The following is a 26,414-nucleotide window of genomic DNA, read 5'->3' on the forward strand; positions in this document are numbered from 1 at the left end:
TTAATCACAATGTTTTGGATTTCAAAGTGAATGCAAAACTTGACTTTTGATGGAGAAAGTTTAAATAACTTTTTTTCCCCTCCTGCTATTTCATTTCTTTTTGTTTCAATACATTGATGTGTATTGTGAGCAGATCTACTCCTAGGAGGAAGAATGAGGGGAGTTTGATCTTGCATGGCCTAGTGCCCATAGCTGACCAAGGGTGCAGTGGTGAAGAGCTGAGCTACTGGAGAGGCCCATAGGCAGCAGGATGAGAACACAGGGCAGTCCTGCTTTTTGCTGTCCTTTTCCACTTTAGCTCCCCGTTAGGGATGGTTCGGAGAGAATGGCTCTTGACTGTAGATGTCTTGACCTTTATTGCCCGTCAGATGAGATGTGAATTCTGTCTCTGGGTTGGCCTGTCCTCAGAAACCCTTTGGTGACGTAGGACCTGCATCTCAGTTTCTTCTCATGCATTCTGCATCTAAATTTGTAATTGGAGCAACTGCAAAGAAGATTTGAAAACAAAATAAAAATGACTGCACAGTGACTGGCTGGACATACATAGCAGAATTTTTTTCTCTGAAGAAACCTGCACCCTGAAGGCATGTGTAAATAACTTAGCCTCATCCTTTACAAGATCTGTCACTCTGCTTGGGCTGCATCTAGCAGACATCTAGTATTGCAAGTAGACAACCTCACGACGGGAGTTAAAATATGTCCTCTTTTTTTAATATTAATTAAAATGAGGATGAGGAGCAGACTGCTCACAGTATTTGCAGATTAATTCTACAGTGATGGTAATGTTAGCTTCCTTTTGTTCTTACACAATGTGGTTGTCTCATACTGTTTAACAGAGCTCAGCTGTAACAGGAGGGTTTTTTAAAACTCTTGTTTTTGTTCCTTTTAAATGCTGGAAAGGGCAAAGGCAGACTTCAGAATGACAGTCACTGCGGAGCTACTTGAATTTGTCATGATGTCTTAGTAAATAAACATAAGAGTTCACAAATAACTTTCTAGTAACTTTTAGAAGACTTTTTTTCCTTCAAATGCCTTTTGCAAGAACTTTAAGCCATTCTTGGGCCAAGGTCTTTGATAGTGATTGACTTCTGTATCAGCGCCGTATCAGCAGGTAATTTTCATTTATGTATTTAGTCTGTAGAGTATGATACGAACTGAAATAGCAGTCAATCGTTTGACGCAAGTTAAATTAACTGATCTGTGTTTGACATGTAAACGCAAAAACACATAGACTACACTGCTGAGATCCCTACTAAGGTTTTGCAGTAGAGTGCAAGGTTGAAGAACTTGAGAGAGATTCCTTTTAAGTGTTGCATACAGGAAAGAAACATGTCTGGAGTGTTGGAGGGTATCATTGACAATACATAAGCCACTAGGAATATACTCATCTTTTCCCTTAACTTATCTCACTTTTTTTTATTCTTTCAATGTTGGCCCCGTTGCTGTACTTATCATTGCACAGAATGTGTGTTGACTAAAGTAGAGCAGAACTCTTCCAGTCGATAACATTTTGCTTGCATTCAACTGCAAATGCACAAATAGCTTATTGATGGCTGTCTGTCTGTCTGATCCCGAACTCCTTGAAGTCACTAAGAGCTGACTGTAGTAGGGATTGGATTTGGCACTGTGTGAATATATGCTGCTGCCTGCTGTTGCTGAACTTGAGGGTTGTATAACATGCTGAAAAGCTTAGCACTGGTGATTAACTTTGGTTAGGAGAAATGAGATACGTTTCCCATTCTAAATGCTTTAACAGGCTTACGCAAATTTTTCATCAAACAAGTGACTCCATAATGAAACTTAATGGCTAATTGCACTCTGTTAATAAAATTGGCAATGTCATCAGCCCCTGAAAAGAGACTGGTAAATCATATAAACAATAATACACATCCTAATATTGCCTGAGTACCAAGGTGGGAGTGTAATAGTTTTCATCATTAATTTCTATTGATTTGTTGATCATCCATTGATGCCTATTTGAAATAAATCACGGAAGTGCTGATAGCTAAGTTGATTCTGAAGATGTGTTACCTATTCAGTGGCGCACTATTACTAAGCTATTAGCTGGGCTTCCCAAGGAAATGAGATCTATAGGGAAATGGCTTCTGTTTCTGCTGATCTCTCTCTCTGTGCATTCACAGCCCGGTTAATTTTGAAGGTACTGGCCAGTCTGAAGCACTTGACAGAAGAGCAGAGGCCTCAAAAGCTGCTGAGGAGCTACATCTCATGGAAATAGATGGCCTAGTAAAAAGAAGGGTCCTAACAGTGCTTCATCTGGCAAAACAGTTGCTGTGAGCGTCTCTCCTAGTAGATATCAAAGAATCAGAAAGCTGACAGGGCAGGGAATGATGGACAAAGACGTTATGAATTCCCCGGTAGCAAGAGAGCTTCAGTGAGAACTTGGATCAGCTTGGATGTCCTGAAGGATAGGCTGCTGAAGAGCGGGCTTTAATTCCTCTTTCTTAATTCCTCTGGCTTTTCCATGCAGGCTGGGTGGTGGGTCTGAGGGTATTTGGAAATACGTTGATTTATGCTACGGACAGGTAGGCTTTTGGCTATATTGCTGGAAGGGTTGCCAAGCAGTTGCAACTCTGCTTCAGATGCCTTTCACAGGGAGAGAAGGCTTGGGTCTGCCGGCCACCGAGTCCTTACCCTGCACAGTGCCTGGAGGAAGCAAGCCTGCTTGAGGAGAATCCGCCTCCCCATTGCAAAGAGGTTGAAATGGATGTTACCAGCTTTTTAAATGTCAGATACAGACGTGGCAGCACGTGGGGGAGGATTGGGATTCAGCCTACGGGTACCTGAAGCATTTGGGGAAGGCTGTGGGGTGCGGGCAGATGAGGACTCGGGCGCGTGGCCCCAGCCCACGCGCTCTGTTCCCGGCCAGCCTTGAAGGCGTCCGCCGCCTCGTGCCTCCTCCCACCCCCTCGGCTTTGGTCCCCGTGTGCGTCCTGCTGCCCGTTTCCTTCGTTCCTCGCCCCGGAGGCCGAGGGAGGAGGCCGGCCGAGGCCGAGGCGCCGCGCTCGTTCCCTCCGGGCGAGCTCTGCGCTGCTGCCCGGAGCCCTTGCGCTCGCGGGCGGGCGGGCGGGCGGCACCCGGCGCCGGCAGCTCCTTTGCTCCGAGCTGGTCCACGCGCTTTGTGCTGAAAGAGGCCTCGTGGCCAAAGCGTGCTGGCGACGTGCGAGGTGAAACGGGGGCTGGAAAGCTGCGCGCGTGCAGCCTCCCCAGAAAGCGTTGTGGTCATAAACTTGTACCAGCAAGAGAGAGAACTTCTCTGCTTTGTTTATGCTCACCTTGAAGAACGAAAAGGAAAATCATTCTTGTTAGTGGTATAGCCTGGGATTTGGGAATCGCAGCTGGTGGCTGGAAGCAGCCTTGGAGGTCTTGAGTCCAACCCGCCACGCAAAGCAGAAGCAGCAGCGCGGCCGGGTGGGCTCAGCCATGCCTCTTCCCGGCCCGGAGGCGTCCGGGGAGCCCAGTCCGTGCCTGCAACTTTAGCACGAGGCTAATGACGTTTAGCATCAGGAAATGCCAGAAACCAAGCATGTAGGACCTGAAGTAATTTGGATCCTGAGCTTGCACCATGTTAGCTCCTGGCTCTTCCGTGTGCAGCAAGTGCTCTCCGGTCCATGGCAGTCCTTTCCTCCCCTCGGCGAGAGCGGCGCGAAGTGCTGCGCTGCAGATGACGGGAGGGTCGGCCGACAGCCGCGAACCCGGTCCAGCCCCCCAAATGCGGCGCTGCCACGAGGCTGCAGCAGCATCTTGCAGACAAAGCGTCTGTCTTGCCTGAACCTTCTCAGATCCTGCAGGCTCCTGCTGCGTGATGGCCGTGTTTGGAGGGATGCTGTTATGCCCTTAGTGTATCAGTGTAATTCAGGCTCTCTTTGACTTTTTATTTTCAGCGGTGTTTTAATTTGTTGCATTGCATTTAAAGGTGCAGCTCATGGAATTACGTGGAAACCTGAGCTTTTAAGAGATGCCGGAATCTTATAACAGTAGAGAAATCTGTAAACTAAAAATGCCCCCCAAAAAACTCAGAATAAACAACTCAATCTTTTTAATGTAGTCAACAATTAGTGCAGGCTGTGTAGCATAATGCTTGAATACTTGGGTTAGCAGTCGGTTGATGCTGGACTTTGTGCTTTAAAGCTTCTCTGCTTAGACTGGGTTATGCCTGAATTCATGTTAGACTACTGAAATCATGGGGCTAATGTGAAATTGAGTCATTGTCTTGGTGCTTCTGCCATCTAATTTTTAACTGTATTACCTTTTTCCTGCTAAAGCTAGAAGAAGTGACATGAGTGTTGAGAATACTTGGAGTATGGAACCTGGTGTCATAGGTTTTACTGCACGTGATGGAATGTATTCCAGTCGTTCGGTTACTCCTACAGCCGGTGTTTCAAAACAAAGATGTGAAAACTAGGTGTGGTGTACCGTGTGTGGCTTTAATTCAAGAAGCTGCATTTTTTTTCCTCTGAAGAGAGGTTTATTTTCTCGGTAGCTGCTGCACACTGGGACAGATCTGTGCTGTTTCGCAAGAAATGCAAATTACTGTTTAAAAAGCTGTTTATTCTTGCTTAACACTGTAAAGACGGATTTTTTTTTCATTTACTTTCACGTATGGTTGTATATTGTCAAATTCCTCTTTAATATTAAAAATGCCTTTTTTTTCAGTCAGTGAGCTCCAAAGAAACCCTTTCTGAGGCCTGTACTGCCTTGAGTGAAACTCTTATCCTGAAGCAAGGGCTGAGCCAGATGAGAACACGCTCTTCTCGGGACGGGTGCGATCCCTGCTGCTGGCGGTTGTGTGCATTTTACTGTATCTACAGCGCTTCCTCCTGATTCAGGACACCTTCTCAAACAGTATTTTCATTCATCCTGCTGAGGCTAGAGTAAGAAGTCATAACGTGCTCCTGTTTTTTTGGAGCAGCCGGGGGTTGTACATGTGTTTGAAGCCTGGCTATAAGGCAAGGCTGAGCTGCTTTCCCACCTCGGCAAGCCGTGTGCTGACAGCAGTGTCAGCCCTCCCGTCCGGACCCCCTGCGCCTGCACAAGCGAGGGAAGGAGCAGCTCTGGGAATAGTCCTCGGGCTTTTTGTGGGGCAGCTTTGGGCTCAGCGCTCAGCTCTGTTCAGCTGTGGTCCCATGATGCTCCTTTTAGCCTCTCCTTGTGGACTTGCTTTTCTCCCACCACTAGCGCTTCAGCAGCTTGTGGTCCAATGTCTTGGAGGTAAAGCTATGCTCTGCTCCATTCAAATGTTTCAGCGCTTTGCAGTGAGCTGCCCGTGGCACCTCTGCAGGCGGCTCGGCTCAGGCCCAGCCCTCCCCGGGGGACTCCCTAGCTGGCCACGCGTTGCTGCTGTTCGGCGCTCGTGCGTGCTGATGCTGCCGAGCAGTGTTTCCTGATGGCAAGGCAGGAGGAAGGGTGGGCTCCAATGGCTTGCCGAGCTCCGGGGAAGCCGGAGTTGGGAGCTTTTCTGTCTCAGTGCAGCTGGCCTGACTGTGGGTCCCAGAGGTGTGGGTCTGCAGAGCAGCCAGCCAATTTTGGTTCACTAATTCCTAGCAACACAGCAACGCACAGTCCTGGAGAAAGGCGGCTTAACGTTCGTGTTGGAGGTACGGCTAGCTCTCGTTCCGCTTGATTGCGCTGGGTTCATCAGCCAGTGCCCTGTTACAGGTGTGCCACACTGTGGATCTCGGCACAGCTCGGAGCAAGATGTAGTGTACATGTGGCACTGTCAAATTAATAGGTCCCGGCATCTCTGGGCTTCGCGGTGAATCTCAATGAGTCTTCCTTCACGCGCTGCTATGCTTGGCTGCAGAGGGGATGGGAGGTGGAGACAGGCTAATTTCCTACTAGTTTGTACCAGCAACAAATGAAAGATTTGGCTGTTACAGTGGGGTCAGGGAGGCTGGATGAACCGGGGAAAGAAGGTCCAGAGTCAACCTACTTTGAATTTTCTTGGTCCTGGGCAAGGTCTAGGTGCCTGGCTTGAGCTCTAGTGGTGGATCTTTATTCTTGCCTGCCCCTAAGTGCTTCTATAACTCAAGTCACAGCCCCAACTTTATGAAAGTTCAATTTTCCTAACAGGGAAGAGGCTTTTGCCATTTTACTTGGGGGTCCATGACTAGTTTCTTTAGTGTTATCTATGTGCAGTTTCTTTAGTGCTGAATCCATCTGCTTGGTGCTGTTTATCATGAATTGTGCTATCAGAGTTTTCTCGGTTAAAAATATATTTCTGAAACTTATTTTGTCAAAGTGCGCAAATGGGAATAACAGTTAAAAATTCAGGATTTGTTTTTAAGAGGTGATTTTTTAATGTTTTTGATTTTCATGCATCTGTGCTGTTTTGGGCGGGGGAAAGCCAACATATTGGCTGTTCCGAGCATACAGTAATAAGTAAGACATATTTACTGCTAGACTATAATACCGTTGAAACAGGTCTGGCAACATCATCTGTTTTATGATGCCAGGAACAACAAAATGTTGCCTCAATTAAGCCTGTCACTTGTAGATCATTTCTTTGCTTATTTTAGAAGATTCATTGAACCCACTGCCTGAAATCTGTGGATTGCAAACTGTTCGAAGAGCAATTTACAGAGGAAGATGGGAAATGTAGTGTAGGAAGACTTTAGCCTACACTTTTTTTTTTTTTTTTTTAACAATTTCCCCCACATCACTGTTATTTTGGACAGATGCTATGTTTGTTCTGTACAAAGGAGGCATCAACCTAGTATGTTGAAACTAACCAAGAAGTCATGATAGTCATTCTCTGAGCACACATTTGGAAATGGAAATTTGGAAATATCAATTGCAGGGGCCAACTATTTTAACACTGGAAAGGTAGAATGTACACTTCCTGTGGCACAGGGAAATGTGAATGTTGTGATGAGCTTTAATTGCCATGTCAAAGGTGTTAAGCAGAAGTAAGGACTTTTTTTTTGCTTTATATATATATATATGTATATGTGTATATATATACACATACATATATGTATGAGTAGGGGCAGGGGAATATTCTGCCTTTCAGAAATCTTCTTTGTCCTGCACCAGAAGGATGTTTTTTTGCTGATGCTCTAGGCAATTCAATCTTTATTTCCAAGCTCCACAGATAGTCTGCTGCTATGTGTGCCCCATTTGAAACCCTGGCTGAAGAAGAGTTGCCCCACGTTGTCTTTATACTTCTTCTAAGATAGTAGCTTGGCATCCAAAATCTCTTAATCTTATTAGAGCGTGCACTTGATAGTAATCCTACAGCATGGAGAAGAGCAGTCTGTCTCCTTGAATTGAATTAGCTGATCTGATGGGTGAAAGAAAGAGCAAGAGGTAAGTTAAGAGATAAATTTCTGGAAGAGCATAGAAGAAATTACTCTTAATTCTTCACCTCTGCGGAGATTGTGACCCAGCAACATCAGGTGCATCGCTAGCTCTTTGCTCCTGTGGAAATGGCAGTGAAGATAGTATTGCAACAAGGTCTCTCTGGTGGCTCAGCTGAAGTAGAAAAAGACAGAGTGAGTGCCAGAAATGTGTATGCATCAGGAGAGGGTTTTCTTCCAAATGTGAAGACAATGATCTCTGGTATCTCTAATATGCCAGGACAACTTGGAGAAGAAGTCAAAAAAATCCTGGAAAAAATACTGATGTCCACCCGTAGGGCAGAGATATGTACAGTGACTGGGATCTTACAGCAGTTTCTCACAGCTAAGCTCTGCTCCTGGATGGAAATGGTGACTGTTCTGGCAGGCTGAGCAGAGGAGAGACTGAAATGGCATCACAGTTCCCTTGGGTCTCTGCAGCTCTATGGAGAGAGCAGTTTTGTCTATGGACTTTATTGCTTTGGAGTGCTAAATAGAGAAGGACAGATGTTTAGGGACAAATAAATGCGTAGGAAGAATAAGTAGAGAGTTACTGAGTGGTTAGAGCTAACTAGAATCCAAGTTCTTATCTTTTTAGGAACAGCTTCCTCCTCCGAATTTCATAGAAAACTCATGTTAAAAGAGTTTTTTTTTCAAAGAATATTCCATATTTGCACTCCTTGAGATTTACTGAAAACCAACACAGTGCTAGTTAGCCAACAGCCATCTGACTGGGGGCTGCTACCAGGCAGACATAGCCTCAGTGTTACAGTTCCTCTGAAACGTGGTCATCTGATCATCTCTGGCCACGGCTGTTGTTTGCTGGTGAAAAGTTCAACCAAATTTCTGTTTATGTAAGTGGAAACAAACAAACAAAAAAATGATGAGGGAGTTAAACTCTGAACAATGTTAGAACTCAGGTTATTTAATGAGCAATTCTTAATTATTTCTTTTAATCTGAGCAGTCATAAAAACTTCATGGTTTGTGGCACTTTCAGGATTACTTAAAACGTAATTAAAAATGATGTATGTGAAATGAGAGACTCATAATGATTCCGTTAGAAAATGTAGCATGTATTTATTGTGAATAATATGCTTTAGCTCATCTAGGAAAATATTTACCCTGGTCCTGTAGCTGAATCCATGCAGATAAATACCTGTGTCAGACTCTCTGGAGAATTGGGTGTGCTCCAAATCAGTCTCTGCTTGGTCAGGTAATTAACAGACAGTCATTATATATCCGTAAGATGAACATGTCCTTCTGCATTAACCACATGGCCCTGATGGAGAGGATGGGGCCGGTGTTAGTGGATGTAGGTTCAAGGACAGGAGAAGCGCTTCCTCCACCTTTATCCGTCAGTCTCCCTCCTGCTCTGCTGCAGCACTGGGAATTCACACCATCCCAGGCAGCTTCCTTCTGGCCGTTGCTCCCATATGATATTTGCAGCTGATTTTCCTGCTGCTCCGCTGTACCTGGGCTGCAGAAACCGAGGAGAAATGGTGGTGTGCTTGGTAAGCATGTGCCTGCCTTGGCTGCAGCCCCGGGCTTACTCCACCAACCATCCATCATGGGGAGCGATGCTAGAACGGGGCAGGGCACTCGTGCGCACTCAGCCTCTGCCTCGCCACTGCAGGCACCAGCCCTGGCTCTGTGTGGGTATAACTTGTTTCTTTTCTGTGTTTTCCTGCTGATGTGTTTCATCGTGAGCCTTTCCATGTAAAACCAATTAGCAAGAGTGAGGTCCCCAGTGAATTTCATGCAGTTCTGAAACATAATAAGGAGGAAACAATCTATTTTTACAAAGAAGATTTAAAGTAATTGCTGATGTGTTTGCAACTATCAGAATTAAGTTTTTCCATGCTCATATCAGTTCTTAATTCTGCTAATTGCAAATGAAGTGACCTGGAATCTCAGTGGTACTGCTATAATGAGTACACTGCCTTATGGCAACGATTCTCATCAGTGCAGTTTGGAGTATTTTACTGCAGGTAATGTGAGATCTGTGATGTCCCTTTCCTGTTGGAGGTTAGGTGACATGCAGTCTACATACAAATTTATTACTGAAACAGCTCTTTTTTATTTTCAGAAAGTATAATGCTTTTTGGAGGAAGTGGGAATGGCAAATGTTACGTAACCAGGTTTGATTGATTAAATATTCTGGGCTTTGATCGCATTCTTTATTCTTTGGCCTGGCTGAGACAAATGCTAAATACCTAATACCTGAAGCCTTGTGTTAACTGCTAGTCTGGCTGTGTAATGCTGGTCTACACAAGAGATTTGCACTAGTACGTGGCATGGAAATGAGCTGTGATGTTCCTGGTCCACTCCATGGTGTGCATGGTGCTGCTACTGAATAAACACAAATCTTCTCATCAGTAACAATGAGCAGAGCAGAGCTACTGTCTGCAAAAGCAGCTGTTCACCACCAGTGTCCAACTTGACCTAAAGGAACCTGCTTTTAGAAATAGCCTAGCTCTTGGGAATTATTCAATTAACTAAATTTCTGAAACTACTGCATTTAGTTAAGACTCTTAAATTTTTTTTTGTTATTGTTGTTTTTAATAGCATTATGGCCATAGGTTATCTTCAATAGCCTTGGATAGCAGGGAGAGGGCTGTAGTTCAGAAAGATCCATGTATTGGTACAAAATATTTCCTACCTCCTTTCGCTTTATGTGCCTGCTAGTATCTATCACGTACTTTCTGCTGCTGAGCTAGCCCTGGGCTGACCCTACCCACCAGACTTGCAAGACAAGTATGAAGTTAACTTTTCCCCCCCCCCTTCATTGATTGCACTGATTTTTGCCAGGTTTCTTGATATTTGCTCGTATTTCTGGGACCTAGACTATATTTCCGGAGCTGAGGAAGCTCCCTTGATTGATAGCAGTAACATAAAGAAGCACTGAGCTAATTAAATCGCACTGCTGCTTCCCAACACTACTGTCATAGGCTGACCTAATTTTGACACTATAGAGCTTAGCAGCAGAGTATCCGTTGAGTTAGGGGAAACATAATACTGTTTCTAGGAACAGATTTTTTTTTTTTTTTTAATTCCTCCCCCCTCCCCCCCCCTTACATCATTACGCTGCTGTTTATCGTTCTTCCTGCTGGGCAAGTATTAAAAAATTGTGATCGATGACATATGGTGTGTGTCTATCGGTAACCATTTCTGGAACAGTAGGTATGCTCCAGTTCCCAGAGGAAAGGGAAAAAGGCCACGATCATTCTTCAGACATAAATGTGGGCTAGCTGGGATCCTTCTCTGTTTAAAGATCTCTTTCTTATTTAACATGATTTTGAATAATGAAGTAGTTACTGTTGCATCCCATGAGTAGGCATGCTCTGCTCTCTTGCTAACTGTGCTGAGCTGCTTTAGCCCTTCTGAAGCTGGCAGTGAACCTGTTTTGTGCTGGAGGCATCTGAGAGCGAACTCTTGTAAAGATTCCATCCAGTTTCTTTTTAGTCTTGGTCTGATGCACGCTGGTCCAGCCATGTAGATCCAGGATGAAGATATCACTTTTCACTTGGCACTGAAAGACTGAGAAAGAAGGTGGTACAGGGAGTTTGAAGCACATCACATCAAGTTGGGGAAAACAACTGATACACTAAAGTCAGCAAAGCAAAACAGAAGGGGCAGAGCCAAGGTCTGGAGCAGTGTTCAGCCTCAGACAGCAGCCATGAGGAGGAATTGCGGGGAACAGTATGTAAAGCAGGGCACGTATAGAGTGAGCCTTCCCTAGCTATAAACCCCCAGGTTCCAGCAAGCAGCAGCTGAAAGATTTCCTGAGAGAAAGGCTGCAGAAATGTCTCCCAGATCCTTTTAGCTGTGGGATTCACTCCTGTTTGCACCAAACGCAGAAGGTTACTGCTGGGAGAGTGAGACTGAGTGCAGGCCCCCAGGAGCCTGGGTGCCTCCAGGTGCCTGGGAAGGAGACTATGTCCACCGGTATTTCCGCATCTTTTGCACCTTGGGAGGTCACAGCCCTTCTGTGTCGTGGCAGAACAGGTTCCCTGAAGGTAGCCTACCGCCAAGGGTTCGTAGGTGATCTTTCCCAGAGGTTCAGTTCTGATATCAAAAATTTCATTTACCTTATTTGCAATGTCACAAGTCATAGGCAAATAAGCAAGTCTTATGCCCTAGAAACTTCTGGGGTTAGCTTGAAAAATTGTGAGATTGGAAGTGAACAAATGCTTCTTGGATTTTGTTTGTCTTCTGTTGTTTGAGCAATTAAGAAAGAGTGTAAGCACATTCACCAGCTTTTCTTTTTAATTGTGTAGACTAAAAACTCTTTTTTTTCCAATTAGAGTGGAGATTATAATTTATTAATGAGACTTCAGCAGTTTATTATGTTTCTTTAATTAAAAAAGAAGAAAAAGCCTCTCCATATTGAAAGTTTTGTGATTAAGGTTGTGGTAGTTGCCAACGGTTAAATAGAAACACCTGAAGCACTCCAGTTGTACAAGTTCTTGTTTGTACTGCAGCTACACATACGTGCTTTAAGTTGCAAAACATTTCTTCTGACTATTGTACGCTTATTTTGTTTGCTTTTTTTGGGTGGCTAGCTTGGTTTGAGAAGCTCAGAGGTTTCCTTTACTGTAAGAAATTGCTATGTTATCCTTGGACTGTTTCAGAAAACAAATCTAATTCTGCCTATTTCCTTTGGAAGTTGACTAACATTCATCTGGTTGGTCCTTTATCTTTTCTCATTAGGTATCTGCATACATGTTTAACTTCGGGCATTGCTGATTCTGCCTCTACAGAAGTCTTTGGCACAATGTTTTTCTGGAGCTATACTTTCTGGGGAACTTTTTGCAAGTTGAAATCATGTTGCTTTAGTAGGGGAGGATATGTGACAGAGACAGAGGGTTGAAATAAATTGAAAATGCTGGAAAAGAGCAGCCAATAAAGGAAACCTAGCTAACATCAATATATAATGAGATATGGAGAAAGGTCAGGTTGCCACCATTCTTCATCTGAAAGAAGAAATCTCTTGGTGTTATGGAAGTTCTTTGTAGCAAAAGCAAAGAGATTTCTTGTTACAGTTTTTCCTTCTCACCTCACACTTGGCTTTTTTGCCTTGTGTGTATATACTGCTGGGAGTAGAAGCATGATGGATTTGTTCATGCAATATTTACTGCATATAATCACAGGACAAATTCTTCTAAAATGCCACAAACAAAATAAATGCCAAGTATATATTACTTTAATGTCTTGCCTGGTATTTAATCCTTGGAGGCATATTTTAGAAGTAGCTGTAATGAATATTCCTGCTGTAGAGAGGGAGGTGACATTTCATAATTATGCAATATCTTCTGAACTGTAAGACATTAAAACTTAAAGAAGTAAGAATACTTTTGATATTTCCTTTATTCATCTGATCTTCTCTTAAATCAGTAAATGCTTTTGCCATAATAATACACAGTGGATATATTTTTCTTCTATATATTGCCTTCCAAAACCTTAATGGATATGAAACAGTGGTGTAGACACTAAAATGAAGGACACTTCAAATGTAATTTGAAGTCATATGAATATAATATGAATGAAAATGTAATATTAATGTAATATGAATTTAAAAGGCAGCAGGATGTTGGCATAATGTTGCTGACGCTTCTAATTTTATCAGAAGTCTCATAGTCTATGCTGAACCTTGTCTTACCTTTCTACTCCATGGCTCTTCAGCACTTCATCATTTGCATTGTGGGTGATCAGAAAAGCCCCTGCTGCACCCGCAGGTGTGCATGGTGGAGCAGCAGGCAGACCATCTCAAGCCATTGATATTCAAAGTATAAAATATAGCCCATCTTAAGTTCAGAAATGGTCTACAGTCTGTGGCTTTGGGTTCATTCTGGTGTTTAAAATTAGGCACTGCTTTGCTATGGAGGAGTGGGGCTGCAGCTGGCACCTGGGGTCATGCTCTTAGAGACAAGTTTTACCTGGAGGCTTGGTGGCAAAGTGTGGGAAGTGTGGTGGTCCCTGACAAAATGGAACAAAATGGAAACTAATGCAAAATTACTATTTTTTGCGTATCAGTCTTTCATAACTTGATTTATTCCCTTGTTCTTCTGACTTGAGTAAGGCTTGCAAGGTGCTCAGGTTGGTAAGTGGTGAAGGAGCACTGTCCCGTTTGGGGCTGAAACAACCTCCTGGAGACCTGCCCGAGCCTGGCATTGCCCATGGAGGGCTTGTGGGATCTCCTTGTGTAGGACAGCTCTGTTGGTGAAGTTCAGCTCAATTTGAGATGTGGAGCACCTTTAAGAAGAGGTGGCATGAAATGCTTTGCATTTATATGGTTCTTGTTTCCTGTTTCTGAGAGGAGGAGGAAGAAGGAAAATCTACTGCAGACAGAAGGCAGCTGCTGCTGGTAAATTAATCTTTATCCTTCTGAAAGCTGTGAAAACAGTAACCTTAAAAAATAAGATTTGGTTCAAAGCAGCCCGTCAGGGTGCTGTGCTGACAAGAGTTTGTGTGCACAGGATGGCAGCGGTTTTGTCTATGGCTATGTCGGGCATCTCCTAAAATAACGAGGAGAACCCACCTGGGCCACAGCCTTCAGAAGCTGTGGTGGCATAAGCTTTGCTTCCTTGGGGGGCAGTACAGGGGAAAGCAGCTTGTTGCTGTAGGCGAGCGGTGGAGAGCCACTGCTGGTGCGCGGAGCTGCCTCGGAGCCGTGTCCCCCGCGGGCTTGCTGCACGGGGGGGAGGCCAGGCTGAGGAGCTCCAGCTGTGTTCCCGGCACCCGCAGGTGCTGGGGCAGGGATGCGTTGTTCGGTGAATGACGGTCCCTCCCCGGCCAGATTTGGACTCTGGTCCAAATCCTGATTCCCTTGAAGGCAGCAGGATTTTAGTATGTGCTTTAAAGGAAAGTAGTATCAGCCCCACTGTTTCTGCTGCTGAATTTTAATGGTTTAATGAAGGTGTCTCATTTGTATAATGAGTGTGATAATACATTGAGCAAGATGTATAATAAAAAGAACAATAATTGGAAGTTTATTTGGAAATTAAAAATAACTGCAGCACAAATCGGTCTGTGACGCTGTCATTCAAGGCATTGCTAGGTGTTAATAAATAACACGGCAAACTCTTCTGGCACCGAATTTTATGCTCCGGCAGGGATCTTGGCTTGCACCGAAACTTTCCGCAGACGTTCAGCTCATGAGTTATGTCCCCATCTCTGCTTGTTGCTTCTGCTCGCAGTCCCTGCACCAAACGGGCTGGCGGCTTCGGTGCAGGCACCGCTGCAAAAAGGGCCGAGCTCGTTCCCAGCGGGACGGAAGAAAAGGGGGAATTTTGGCGAGGGGAGTAGGTGGCCCCTCGTGGCGGGAGGGGAGGTGGACGGGGCGGCCGTCGGAGAGCGGCGTGTGCCCCGCGCGCGTGCTCGGTCGCGGCGCCCGGAGGGCTGATCCCGTGCCCTCCCGCTGGGGAGGGGGACGGGGCGCTCGCGCTCACCCGCGTTGTCTCTGCTGGTTTTGCAGCCCCCCCCACGGTGCGGATCGTGCACTCGGGCCTGGCGTGTAACATCGAGGAGGAGCGCTACTCGGAGAGGGTCTACACCATCCGCGAGGGCGAGACGCTGGAGCTGACCTGCTTGGTCACTGGCCATCCTCGGCCACAGGTGAGTCCCAACCGCGGCCAGCCGGCCGGCAGCCCACCGCCACGCCGCTGCCCTCACCCCTGCTGCCTGTCCCTGAGCCCTCGTGGGTTGTTTTTTCCCCCGAAATAAGTGCAGGACTCAGGCAGGCTGGTCCTGGCCAGTGCAAGGGTGAGGGCAGAGGGCGCAATACTGGAGCATTGCAGAAGTATCAGCAGTGGAAAAGACCTCAATGTTTTAGCTGTCTGGCTGGGAACATGGTCTTAAAAACGACCACAGACGGCTTCTGACATCTGTGCGATTCCGTACTGTGGGATCCTGGTGTGCGAGCGTTCGAGGTTCACACAGGGCAGCAAAAGGAAAGGGCAAACAAATACGAGCACAAGGACGACTGAACGTCGATCGTACGTGCCGGAGTAAGCAACTAAAGCAGCTCAGAGGGAGCAATCGAGATTCGCTTCCACATCTGTCGTGTCATTAGTCATTACAGCAACAGCGTTGCAGTGGTGCAGAAAACAAAAGTTAGACAAAAAAACCCTACTCCTTTAAGACCAAGCTCTTTTCCAAGGGATGGGATTCAAAGCCGGGGTCCAGCCAGCCTGTGTTCCAGCTGCCCGCTTTGCCCAGGGTGTCTGTTAAGAGCTTATGTGAAATCATGACCTTTCAAACACCCACAGTCTTGTGCAAGGGTAATACTACATTTTTCCCCTATTCTGCTGTTCTTTGTGTTTCTATACTGTATTCACCCTCTTCTCTGAACCAAACTCGCTGCTCTCAGTTCCCTGTTCTGACATTGCCATTTTTCCTTCTGGTCTCTTTAATCGTGCTCTGTTGGTGGCAAGCTAGATTGTGAGAGCTGAGGGTTAATTATGGTAACCAAATTTTATGGTTCACATATTTATATAAGGTTTTGAACACTTGAATACCTTGCAAAGACTTTTTTTTCTTTCTTTTTTTGCGAAGTGGTGAATTAACCACCTCTGTTGCAATCACGTAAGACAAACTTACTGAACTCCGGGGGAGCTGTGATGTGCAGTTAGCTGAGATGAGAACTAGAGAAAGGGAATTCAACAGAGATATCAAATCTAAAAGCTCTAGTGATATACTTCCTGGATGAAGAGGTGCGGTGATTCTCTGCAGTTCATTCTGTAGCTATTTCCAATTTAATGAGAAGATTTAAAAAGAAGGAGAAAGTTCAGGTTTTAGCCTGTGCTGGTCCTTTGGTAGACATAGGTCACACTGTATTTTAGAAACTTCCACTCCATTTGGATGTAATCGTAGTCAAGTATAGGCACACTCTCAGCTGCTGTCATATCTAAACCCACGTTATAAAACAAGACATTTTTTGAAAATTAAATGGATCTCTTTCCTGCAAAAGAGGGCTAATTCCAAATGTGTCTATAACATCTTGAATGAGAACAATGAGGTTTTAAAATCGGTTCTGTTACAATAAAGTTTGATTTTTTTCATGCTTTGTGAGACACTGAATATATTTGTTGCCCTGCTATTTTATCCTCTTTCATTGCTGATTGCCCTTTCCATGCTAATGGTGCCCAGCCCCACGTGAATTTAGTGGTTCATTGAACATTGGCAGGGAGGACTTGGGAAGGACGCTGGTGGCTGGCACTGGTCTGCTCCTCGTTGACCCACTGAGAGCTGAATGAGAGGCCCTGAATTGATACAAATCTTGTTCACAAAAGTGAACATTTTAATTTATCGGCATTTTGTAAAATATTTTCTGGAGATAGAAAACTCCATGAGGAGCCTCTACTTTTAAGCCAGAAGGGAACACCTTCCACTTCCAGGACACACTGCTGTCTTTTACAGGATTTTTTATGGCATAAGATGCTGTTATAGGTAAGGAAGATGGGATCTGCTCCAGACCCAGTAACTTTTATTATCTAATAACCTGTCATCTGAAACAAATTCATGTCCCTTAGTGCCTGTTAGTTACAGTGAGTATTCCCTCAGTTATCCCAAACTCTTATTATGCAGACTTACTTAACAACTTTGTAACAGCCAGGGAGGCTGGCTCTGGATGCAGCAGTTCTGTGCATGCAGCCCGTTTGGGCAGAGGGGAACGATGCATTCACGTGCGGGCAGAAGAGTTTAGTGTAAAGCGAGCGCGATGCTTCCGATCTGTTTCATGGGAGAATTTTGAAGGTGTATGGAGGTAAGAAACAAAACTAAAAAAAAAAAAAAAAAAAAAAAAATCAAAAAAACAGCTTTTAAATAGAGTAACCCAAACATAAATGTCTGCCCTTGGGCCTATTTCTGCCCTCGTCACTAAGGTGTCCTGGTGATGGATCTGCCCACCAACAACTGCAAAGTGAGGAGCAGCCCTATCCTCAGTAGGACCGTAAGTGTCTAGCCAAGGTCACGCAAAGCCCCTGGCACCGCCCTACTGCCCTGCAGCATGTCCCTACCAACCTGCCTGGGGGCGAAGCCTTCCCCTGAGAGCTCCTGGCTCTGCTATGGTCCAGGGCGTGGACCTGCCTACCAGCGCCCCTTTGCTCAGCTTCTCTGCATCTTGGGGCTGCTCGTTGGCAGCGTCCGAGTGATGGGCTGGTAGTTTGGTGACTGACGTCCACCGAAGGAACAGAGGAGGAAAGAGAAGGAGGACTTTTCCATGGCTGCATGGATATGTGGGGCAGTGTCTTGGTGGTTGCAGCTGAAATCAAAGCTCCCCATGTGCCTGGAGGCCCACAGCAGCTTCAAAGCAAGCAGGGCTGTTACCTGTCAGTAAATATTTTGGACGAGCTGAGAGAGGTGCCTTCTTAAGCAGTGACAAAGCTTATGATGCTGCAGGATCAAAACAAGCTGTTCAACCAAAATGTCTTATCAAGAAAGCAACCACAGAGCTGCTTTTTCATAAAATCTCTATTTTCTCATCTGGGATTCAGGATGGAAAATTGATTTCTCTTCATTTTGCCTGTTTATAGATTTTCTTTGTCATCTAGCACCTAAGTCTGCGCTCTCACTTTCAGTCTCATGTTACAGCTCTCCAAGACTTGCAGTATTTTTTGCAGATTAATTGCCTTAGAGCAGGGGGATAATTTTGGTAGTCTCAGAAGGGTGATTCTGTGGCAAAATACAGGAGGTTTGGCAGGACTGTGTTTGGATGTTAGCCTTTTTATCACCTTCCTATTAGATTTCCATTCCATTTTAGTGCTGCAGGAAGTGTTGGGTTTTTTTTTGTTTGTTTGTTTTTTGTTTTTGTTTTAATGATGCTAGGACACCGGAACCTTTTGCAGTGCAATGTTTAAACTTTGGCATGTGACGCTGGAAAGCTCAGCCCTTTGGACTGGTTGCCTGCATATAATCTGTCTTCTTGATCAAGGCTGCAATGAATCTTGCCGCTGTTTGCGTTGCTCTTGCCGATGTGGCTATTGGGGAAAAGCATTGATCAAGTTTAGGTAGGAGATCAGAGGTAGATGTAAGCCCAGTTAGCCTGTGTTTGCCATTTGTATCTACTGCAGAATGATTACTTGTCAATAATTACTCTTGGATATTTAAGTACAGATAGTACTTAAAGTACTTAAAGATCTAAAGTGCTCAAGGTATTTAAAACAGAGTGGCTCAGGTTTCAGAGGTGCAGACATCAAGAAAGTTCAAACAGCCTTCCCATTTCACCTGTACCTAGGTGATCTCGGATATATGCAGTCTTTTATGTCACTTGATGCATTCCAGGTCCCCGGTATAAGTCGGCTGCCTTATTTTGTGCAGTGTTGCCAAAGAGAAGCTCTGGGGAAGGAAAGATGCTTTTTCTCCTCTATACCATCCATACGTACTGCTTTATGAACCTGATTCATTAGGGTGAGGTCTACAGAGGGTTTCCCTTGTGGCCAAGAGGCGATGGCTGCCTGGCAGGGATGGTAGGACATTTATTTTTAAGCTTTCCTTTTTTTATCTGAGCAGAGTTTATAAATGAAACTAGACAATATATTGTTGTTTGCTTCTCATGTTCAGACAGCCTGCAGTATTAGATGAGGCTAAGGGTGAAGTATCTGGCATGATGGTCCCTATTCTCCTTGTAGTAAATATTTTTTTCTGAAAAAACTTTCAATCTTCATTTTATTGTTAATTATTATTGGCACTTAATTTTTTTTACCAATTTTTGCACAGAAAGTTATCTTATGTTGTTTGCAAACTGTGCAAGTTATTTTCAAGATGATAATTTATTTTTATATTATCAGACCTGGGAAGTGAGCTTCTAGAATAAGGAATTGTGTATCTGTTTTAAGAATGTAGTTCACTGTGTTTTTCAAGATATTATTGACATGCATAGAAACTGATTTTATTTAAAAATCTGACTGCTTTAGGCATTTAAGAAATCCCCCATCAGTTTTCATTGTTAACCCGAAGTAAGGAGTGGAAATATATAATATAGAAAAATCAAACTCTTTTTGTACGTGAAACAGAAGTCTGCCTTGACTTTATGTGACCACTTGCGGATTCTTGGCTGCAATTGGATTTCTAGAAGGCAGTTTAAAGGAAACCATCTTCAGGCAAAGAAAGTATTTAGCTTTCCTTACTCAGGTTGCAGTTAATTATACCTATCTCTTTCTTCATGCTGTCTAGTGAAGTAAAAACGTTCCCGTTTGTTGTTACACATTTATACATTGGGTATCAGTAGGTGTCATTTAACAATTTCTTCTTTATTTTTGCATGTTTTCTGGTAAAGACTTAACATGACTATGATGTGGTGAGTCTAAGAACGTTACTGAAAATGCGGATTCATATAAACTGATAAACTGGTTTCAGATTGAGAAATGCTGTTCTGATAAGGCTTTTGTTTAGGCTCCAAAACAGAGGAAGTAGTTTTGGATCTCACTGCACCCATACAGATGAATTTATTGTAAGCAATCACCTTGCGATATAAACTAACTGAACACTGTTATACTACCTGGGATATAGCAGATGGAATACAAGCAGGACTTCATACGGAGTTTACTGAGAAAGTCTGGTTAATGAATGACTTTTTCCCCCATTTGCGATGTTACTTAGTTTCATTTCAATTTACACTTTTCCATTTTTAAAACGTTCCTGTTGGTAATCACAGAGAAAAATACTCCACAGCACTTATTTTATTCTTTCGGGGAATGATTCTTTTTATGAAGTGATAGCAGCTTTTCTAATTGATGGTTATGTTACCTGGTAACATATCTATATATAGATATATCTTTGTGTTAGAGAACAAGCTTCTGTGTGCATATATTGGTCCAGATCCAGGATTAAACGTGCCTGTTTTTTCTGTCCCTGCAGCTGCTGCTCCTCCCCAGGGGCTGCGTGAACAGGAGTGCAGAAATCAGGAGTTGTAAAATATGTAGTGGTCTGTGCAGCTGCGGGTGAGGTTTGGACCTCAGCATTGCAAAAGCCCCACAGTCCTGAGCACTGCTCGTGGGACTGTGCTCCCGGTTATTGGGCTGTTTTCATTTTTTCCTACTAGCAAGAATAGCTAATGATCAAGTCACAGTGCCGTAGTGACTGACAGGTGAGACCGGGTGTATAGTGTATTAAAACTGTGCTGTTTATTCCATGTTGTGTTTCCTTTTCTGTTTACTATGTGCTAAAAGAACTGAGAAATGATGGATCCAGAAAAATAAATTTGTCCTACTTCTGGTTTTTCAATTCATTTGATCTCATCACAAATGTGTACCAAACCTAGCTTCTGCTGGATATTACTTTGAACAGAGAGAAAGCAGAAAAGCATTCAGTACCTGAAAAATTTGTAACAAAGTAAAAGAGAACTGGGGAAATAAGAAACATAAAGGAAAAAAAAATAAGCATGCTGGATTGGCTTGTCTCAGAATGCTACTTAATAGAAAAATCTTCAGAAGATGATGGAAACAAGAACTAGAGAACTGAAAGAATTAAGCAAAAAAAAATATTCTGCAGAAATGAAAAGTTATGAATATTCCATTACTTAGTCTGGTCTGAGATGCTGAGTGAAATCTGTTTATCTGCGCTCCTAGTACTCAGAACTTACCTGACAAGTGGGTTCAGCCTGGCTGACGGTGGCATGTACCTACTCAAAGCAAGCTTTAAGGGGCATCAGTGTTCCTTTTGGGACTGATTCATGTGAACAGCAAAAGGCTTGGGTAACAGTAAGAGTAGCTACCAATAGAGGAGATTGCAGATTCAGTTCATGCTAAATAGTCTAGAAAATTTTGGATTTAAATATACTTAATGCACAGAAGATCCTGGACTTGGATGGTTGGGGACCTGTCCTTGTTCTGCTAGATGTGTGGCAGTCAGTAGCATAAACATGGTCTCCAGTGCCAATGGTTGAAGAGAGTCTTGAATTCTGTTTTAAGTTGACATGTAATAAAATTTTTTTAGTATGTGAAATCAAAGACAGTAATACTTTTTGAAAGCTTGGGACTGATAATCAATTTTCAGAGGCCTGTTCCATTAAACTGTAACGAATAGTAAATAATAATTAAAATACATACAGAGAGAGGAGCCTGAAGCAATCCTCAATGTGAAAGCAGGAGCCGTATTGAAACCTTGGTTCTTGGACCCAAAGCACAGGAGCGCTCAACTACTCAAATGACCCTCAGATCAGGAGGATGCTTCTCATCTTTGTCAGTTAAGGAGAGCAAAATGTGAATGATTAAAAGGGAAAATCCAAACTGAGAAGGGACATGTCTTAAAGGTAAGTACCCTCAATTGATTTTAGATGGTTGCTGCGAGCAGTAGATGTAATGGTACTATCCAGTCTCACTGCAAGAGGAGCCACAGCTGTGCAGAGGCAAGCACCACGAAAGAGACCCTGTGTGATGCAGGGAGGGATGCGGAGGCAGTGGGAGTGAGGAAGAGGAGGCAGCTCCCAAACCAGCGAAGGTGCCGCCCAGCTCGGCTGTCATGTGGCCTTGGCCTCGCATTGCAGCAGGGCTGGGAAAGGGCCAGGTGGGGTGTCTGCTAGCCCTTCCCTCGTCCCCACTGTCGCCATCAGGGCTGAGCCCGACATGTGCTTGCAGCCCCGGAAATGTAGGGAACCATCTGCTGGTAGCAGAGAAACGAGCAGGGGAAGTGAGCGGGATGGGTCGGGGTACCTGAGGCGAGAGACTGTTGGTTCGTGAGAAATGCCCCTTGTCCACTCCGCCCTTAGGTAAAAGAGTCAGCAATGGATTGAAGAAGAGGTGTTGAGGGGAGATGGACCCCAGGGCCACCCTAGAGGGTTTTGTGCGATGGCAAGCTTATTTCAGGTGTCTTTGGGGCCATCGCTGGCAATGGGCACAGGGCCACGCATGATGGGTGCTGTGTGCAGAACCGGTGTTTCTGCTATCTTGCAGCCTCTGCAGAGTGGTTGTTACTAAGGAATTTGGATCAGTGAACTGCTTTAGCCTCCTTTATCTTCTGTTTTACCATGTACATCCGCTGTTTTCTACAGTATGCTGAGGTCTTGGTCCACTGTAGTTTTGTGCAATGGTGGTTAGATAGACACCATCGCAACTTCATGCCTAAAGTGGACACCGCCAGAGGTATTGTGGAGCAGAAAAGTCATGTTAGAATGACAGTGACACACGGAAGAGGACTGGCATGATCTTTAACACTGGACCAAGCAGGAAGCTGGTACCCCTCAGCTTTGTTGGGTGTCCTCTAATATCAATAGGAGGGACGCCAAAAGTGAGCTGCTCTCTGAGCGCAGTTCATTCTCTTGCCTAAACTAATCACTATTGCTTTGACCATTACAGGCAGCGGTGTTAAAGCTAAACAGAGGCTGCCACATTCCACCTTACGCACATGTGTAGTCCCTGTTGCAGAGAGATGAATGTTGGACTTACACCTTCACAGAAACTGTGGTATTCCATTAATGCTGTATGTGCTTCTGTTTTGGCTCAGGGATGTATGGGAGCTAGGCCGCAGTGCTAAAACAGAAAGATACTCAAAATGTACGGCTTGTATTCACTGAGTTTTATTATGTCCTTTAAGTGGAATTTTGAAAGCATCTCACTGAAACCTCCAGTTTTGGGGACAGCATTTAAGATTAGTTGCAAATGCTAGAGCAGGAAGTTCTGTTCCTGATTTGCTGACTGAGCTTGATAACCTAAATAACTAGGGGTTTGGAGCTGCAGTTAATTACACCTGCAAAATTAAAAACTCTCTAAAATCATGCACTTTGCTTAACAGAGACATTTTTTCCTTGTTGTTGGGTCTAATTAGCTGCGTTTGCTTGCATTTCCCATCCTGAGCTCACAGTAGGTCTCTGCAACTATCGAAAGGTAGATTAAAAGCCAAGAATCTAATGGATAGTACAGAAGATCTCCCATTACCTCTCCTGCTCTCAGAGCCCTTTTGAGGTCTCAGCCAGATGGTAGGCAGGCAGGCATATGCCAGACTTAGGGATGGGCTGGAGAAGAAGGGATTGTTTGCAGATGCCAACACTGCAGAAAGGATCAGCCTAAGCAGCTCAGGCTTAGGGGAATGTTCAGAAGAACCCAGCTGAGCCCTCTGCCTGGTTTGTACAGGACATTAAGTCTTCTCATTTGATGTTTGTCCGGTCCCTTCCTTCCTGCCATGCTAGGAAAGCACATGGTGGCTGTGTGGCTTAGAGAGTTGCCTATGCGCTACTTGAATGAACCTCTGCCACCCAAGCGTCTGATAAGACAAAAAGATGGCCTCAAACTGCTGCACTTGCTGTGAGCAGGGATGGTCCTCAGGAAGTCCCAAAGGCTACTATCAGCTCTGCTGTTCCAAGCATTGACCACCTGTCTTCTCAGCCTGCACCATACCATGGACCATCTGCAGGGACATGGACCTTGCTGACGCTGATCCAGCCTCTGTGCTGTGGGCTGTGGTTAGCAACATGCTGGCCATCTGGTATTCCTTTCCTCTCCCTAGGAGTTCCCCTTGGATGTAAAGAGAGGAAAAAATACCTTCTGTCAGAAGGCTATAGATGTGTCTTCTGTGCTGTAAGGCGGCTCCTGCGTATCCAAGTTCTGTATCCAGGACATATTTACATACGTGAATGCCTATAAGGGAGTGCTTGTAGTCCAGACCATTCTCCCCTGGGGGAGAGATCTGGGGCTCGGATCTCAGGAGCAGATCTGCCTTCTCCTGTGCTGCTTTTGTGGTTAGAGAAGTAAGCAGGGGAAGTGAGAGGTAGGTGCCTTCTGCTTTGCCCTAGTGTAGCCACTTCTGCTCATGCCAAGCACATATTCACACTTCCTTCACATGGGCAGCAGTGACTATAGCAGGTGGGAAGCAGTAGGGAATCAGAGCTGTCGTCTTACAGAAAAAGCAGACAAGACCTGGATTTCTTTTTTTTCCTTCCCGCATAAATTGGAAATGACAAAGCTGCTATAGGGTGGTTCTCCTAAGGGTGTACTCAGGGCTTTAAAAGAAGCAAACATGCTAGGGCTAATAGAGGGGTGTCCAGGCACGATGCTGGGCCGTCACTCCGCTGTGTCTGTAAACATCTCGTGATGTCCTCTATGATGTGAGGCTGCCTTTGACAGATGTAAGTTGCAGGTAGCAGTCTGAGGAAGAAATGAAGGCTTTTCCCCCTTCATCTCAGCGCTCCTGTGTGCGTTACCAAAGTGCACATTTATGCCTTGTAGTCCTTCTAGGCATTGCTTTTACCTTTTCAATCAATTGATGCAGTTTTGTAACAAACTGATGATTTGTATGTGCTTCTCTCTGTGATCTGCTGCAAGTCATGTTGAAACAGCACTGCTCTATCAGGGCCTCTCTTTTGAAAATTTGTCTTCGGCTTTCTTCCCACTGTTTTCCCACCTGCTTCTTGCCACAAAAATTCTCTGTGCAGGTGGAAATACAGAAACTTATGTGTTCAAAGTGGTGGTTGTGCTTTCAAGCTGAAAACAGTTTTGAAACTTTCTTTAAAAATGTTTGAGGTCTAATCAGTATCTGTAAGGATACTCTTTAGGGAGAATAATACATGGGCACAGCAATTACTGCAAAGAAAAAATTACAAGCACTTACTGGCTGCACTGTTGTTCTCTGAAATACAACCTGACTCCTGATCATGGGGAAGGTTTTGAGGACCTCAACACCTGAACATGGGGCTATTTGTTTTTCTGCACAGTGATTATAGAGCCTTTGATATGTTACTTCTATTCATAATTTGCAGCATTCTTATAAACAGTGCTCATTACTTGATTTATTAAATGCTCCATTAGTTGCCATAGAAACTTAATTTTTCTTGATTAAGTTTTTAAAATGTCAGCCTTCGTGCTCAGGTGAGGCTAATGGTGGGTGGGCAAATGCAGCTGTAGGAGACTTTTCCTTCTTTGAGCATCTTTCAGAAATCATTACTTTCAGAATTTTGCCTGGAAATCTTTTATTTTTCTATTTCTCTACCTATTTAGTTACTGGGACCAAATTTTGCATAGCCGATCACTGTTTGGGGATTAAGACAATGTGAAAAACATTCTGTCGATTGCTCACTGAACCGAGTTCGCTGTCGCAGGGGTGGACTCGCCGTGGCTGTTTGTGTGGCCTGCAAGGGAAGGAGGTACACAGCCTTTCCCCTTTGGACTCTCATTTACTTCTCAGACATTAGTCTGCAAACTGAACAGCATGCTATACCTGCATGTCAGCTCTACAAAAGATATTTAAGAACATACCAAGGTTAATTTTCTCCTCTGTATTATGCAAGCAGGGCATTTGCTGGTGTATGTAGCTGATAGCTGATGCAGAGGCATGTAGCTTCTGCTAACCAAAGTTCATTAGGGGAGATGGCTTATGCCAGTTTCCTAAATCAAATTAAATAGCAGGGTGAAATGCAGTTATAGCTTCTCTATGGACCAACCTGCTCAAGTAGAAACAAGCACAGATGTGGATATCTGGGATGTGCACAGGGGAGCACATTGCCTTGCAGTGGTGAGACCTGGCCAAGGTGGGTGGTGACACTTGGGCTGTGGAGCTTGAGGGAAGCAGTATCTTCTGAAAGAGCAGCAGCAGACTGTGATTTGCATTCCTAGTTGTCTGCTAAAGGTTAAGTGATAGCAGGCCTTGTTTGTCACTGTAACTTCACTCACAGTAGGGCTTTTTTTTTTCCTGGCTCTGCTGTTTAGAGGGTGATTCTTTCCCTGTATCTTTGACAGCAGAATTTTCTGATTTTAATTAAAATGTGGTGCTGAGTGGTATGGTGGGGCTTGGATGAACGAACTGCTGAAGGAACCAATATGCAAGACAGGACAACAGCAATACTGTAGGGAAAGGAAAGCCTTGTGCTGCCTTTCTAAAGCAAATGTGCTGAACCTGCCGGTAAGGCCTTACAGTAAGGCCGAAGGTAGGATAGAAGAGGCCCCTGTTCACACGTTGAGCAGCACCTTTCTGTGTGATGAGATGTCTGTGTTTCCCCAAAAAATGCAGAGCCTGTTTGGAGAAGCAGAAAGGTGTGAAGTTATCAAATTGGTGGGGGGGGGGGGGGAGAGAGAGCGAGAGAGATTGATTCTTTGTGAAGTGTTCTGCTATCTGAAAAAGAGTAAGGTCTAGAT

At 44.5% G+C, this 26,414-nt stretch overlaps 1 protein-coding gene across 2 annotated transcripts in view; it reads left to right on the plus strand.

The window, feature by feature from the left end:
• Window positions 1-26,414, plus strand: part of MDGA2 (MAM domain containing glycosylphosphatidylinositol anchor 2) — a 349,837-nt gene that overhangs the window by 123,185 nt on the left and 200,238 nt on the right. For both annotated transcript variants that reach the window (XR_009958631.1, XM_062577836.1), the window contains exon 2: window positions 14,831-14,970. Coding sequence is in view for 1 of the 2 variants with exons in the window: in XM_062577836.1 (XP_062433820.1) it covers window positions 14,831-14,970 (140 nt within the window). In the remaining variant the exon portion in view is untranslated. The remainder of the gene's footprint in view (window positions 1-14,830; window positions 14,971-26,414) is intronic.

The sequence above is a fragment of the Rhea pennata genome, chromosome 5, assembly GCF_028389875.1.
Source record: "Rhea pennata isolate bPtePen1 chromosome 5, bPtePen1.pri, whole genome shotgun sequence".
Lineage (NCBI taxonomy): Eukaryota > Metazoa > Chordata > Aves > Rheiformes > Rheidae > Rhea > Rhea pennata.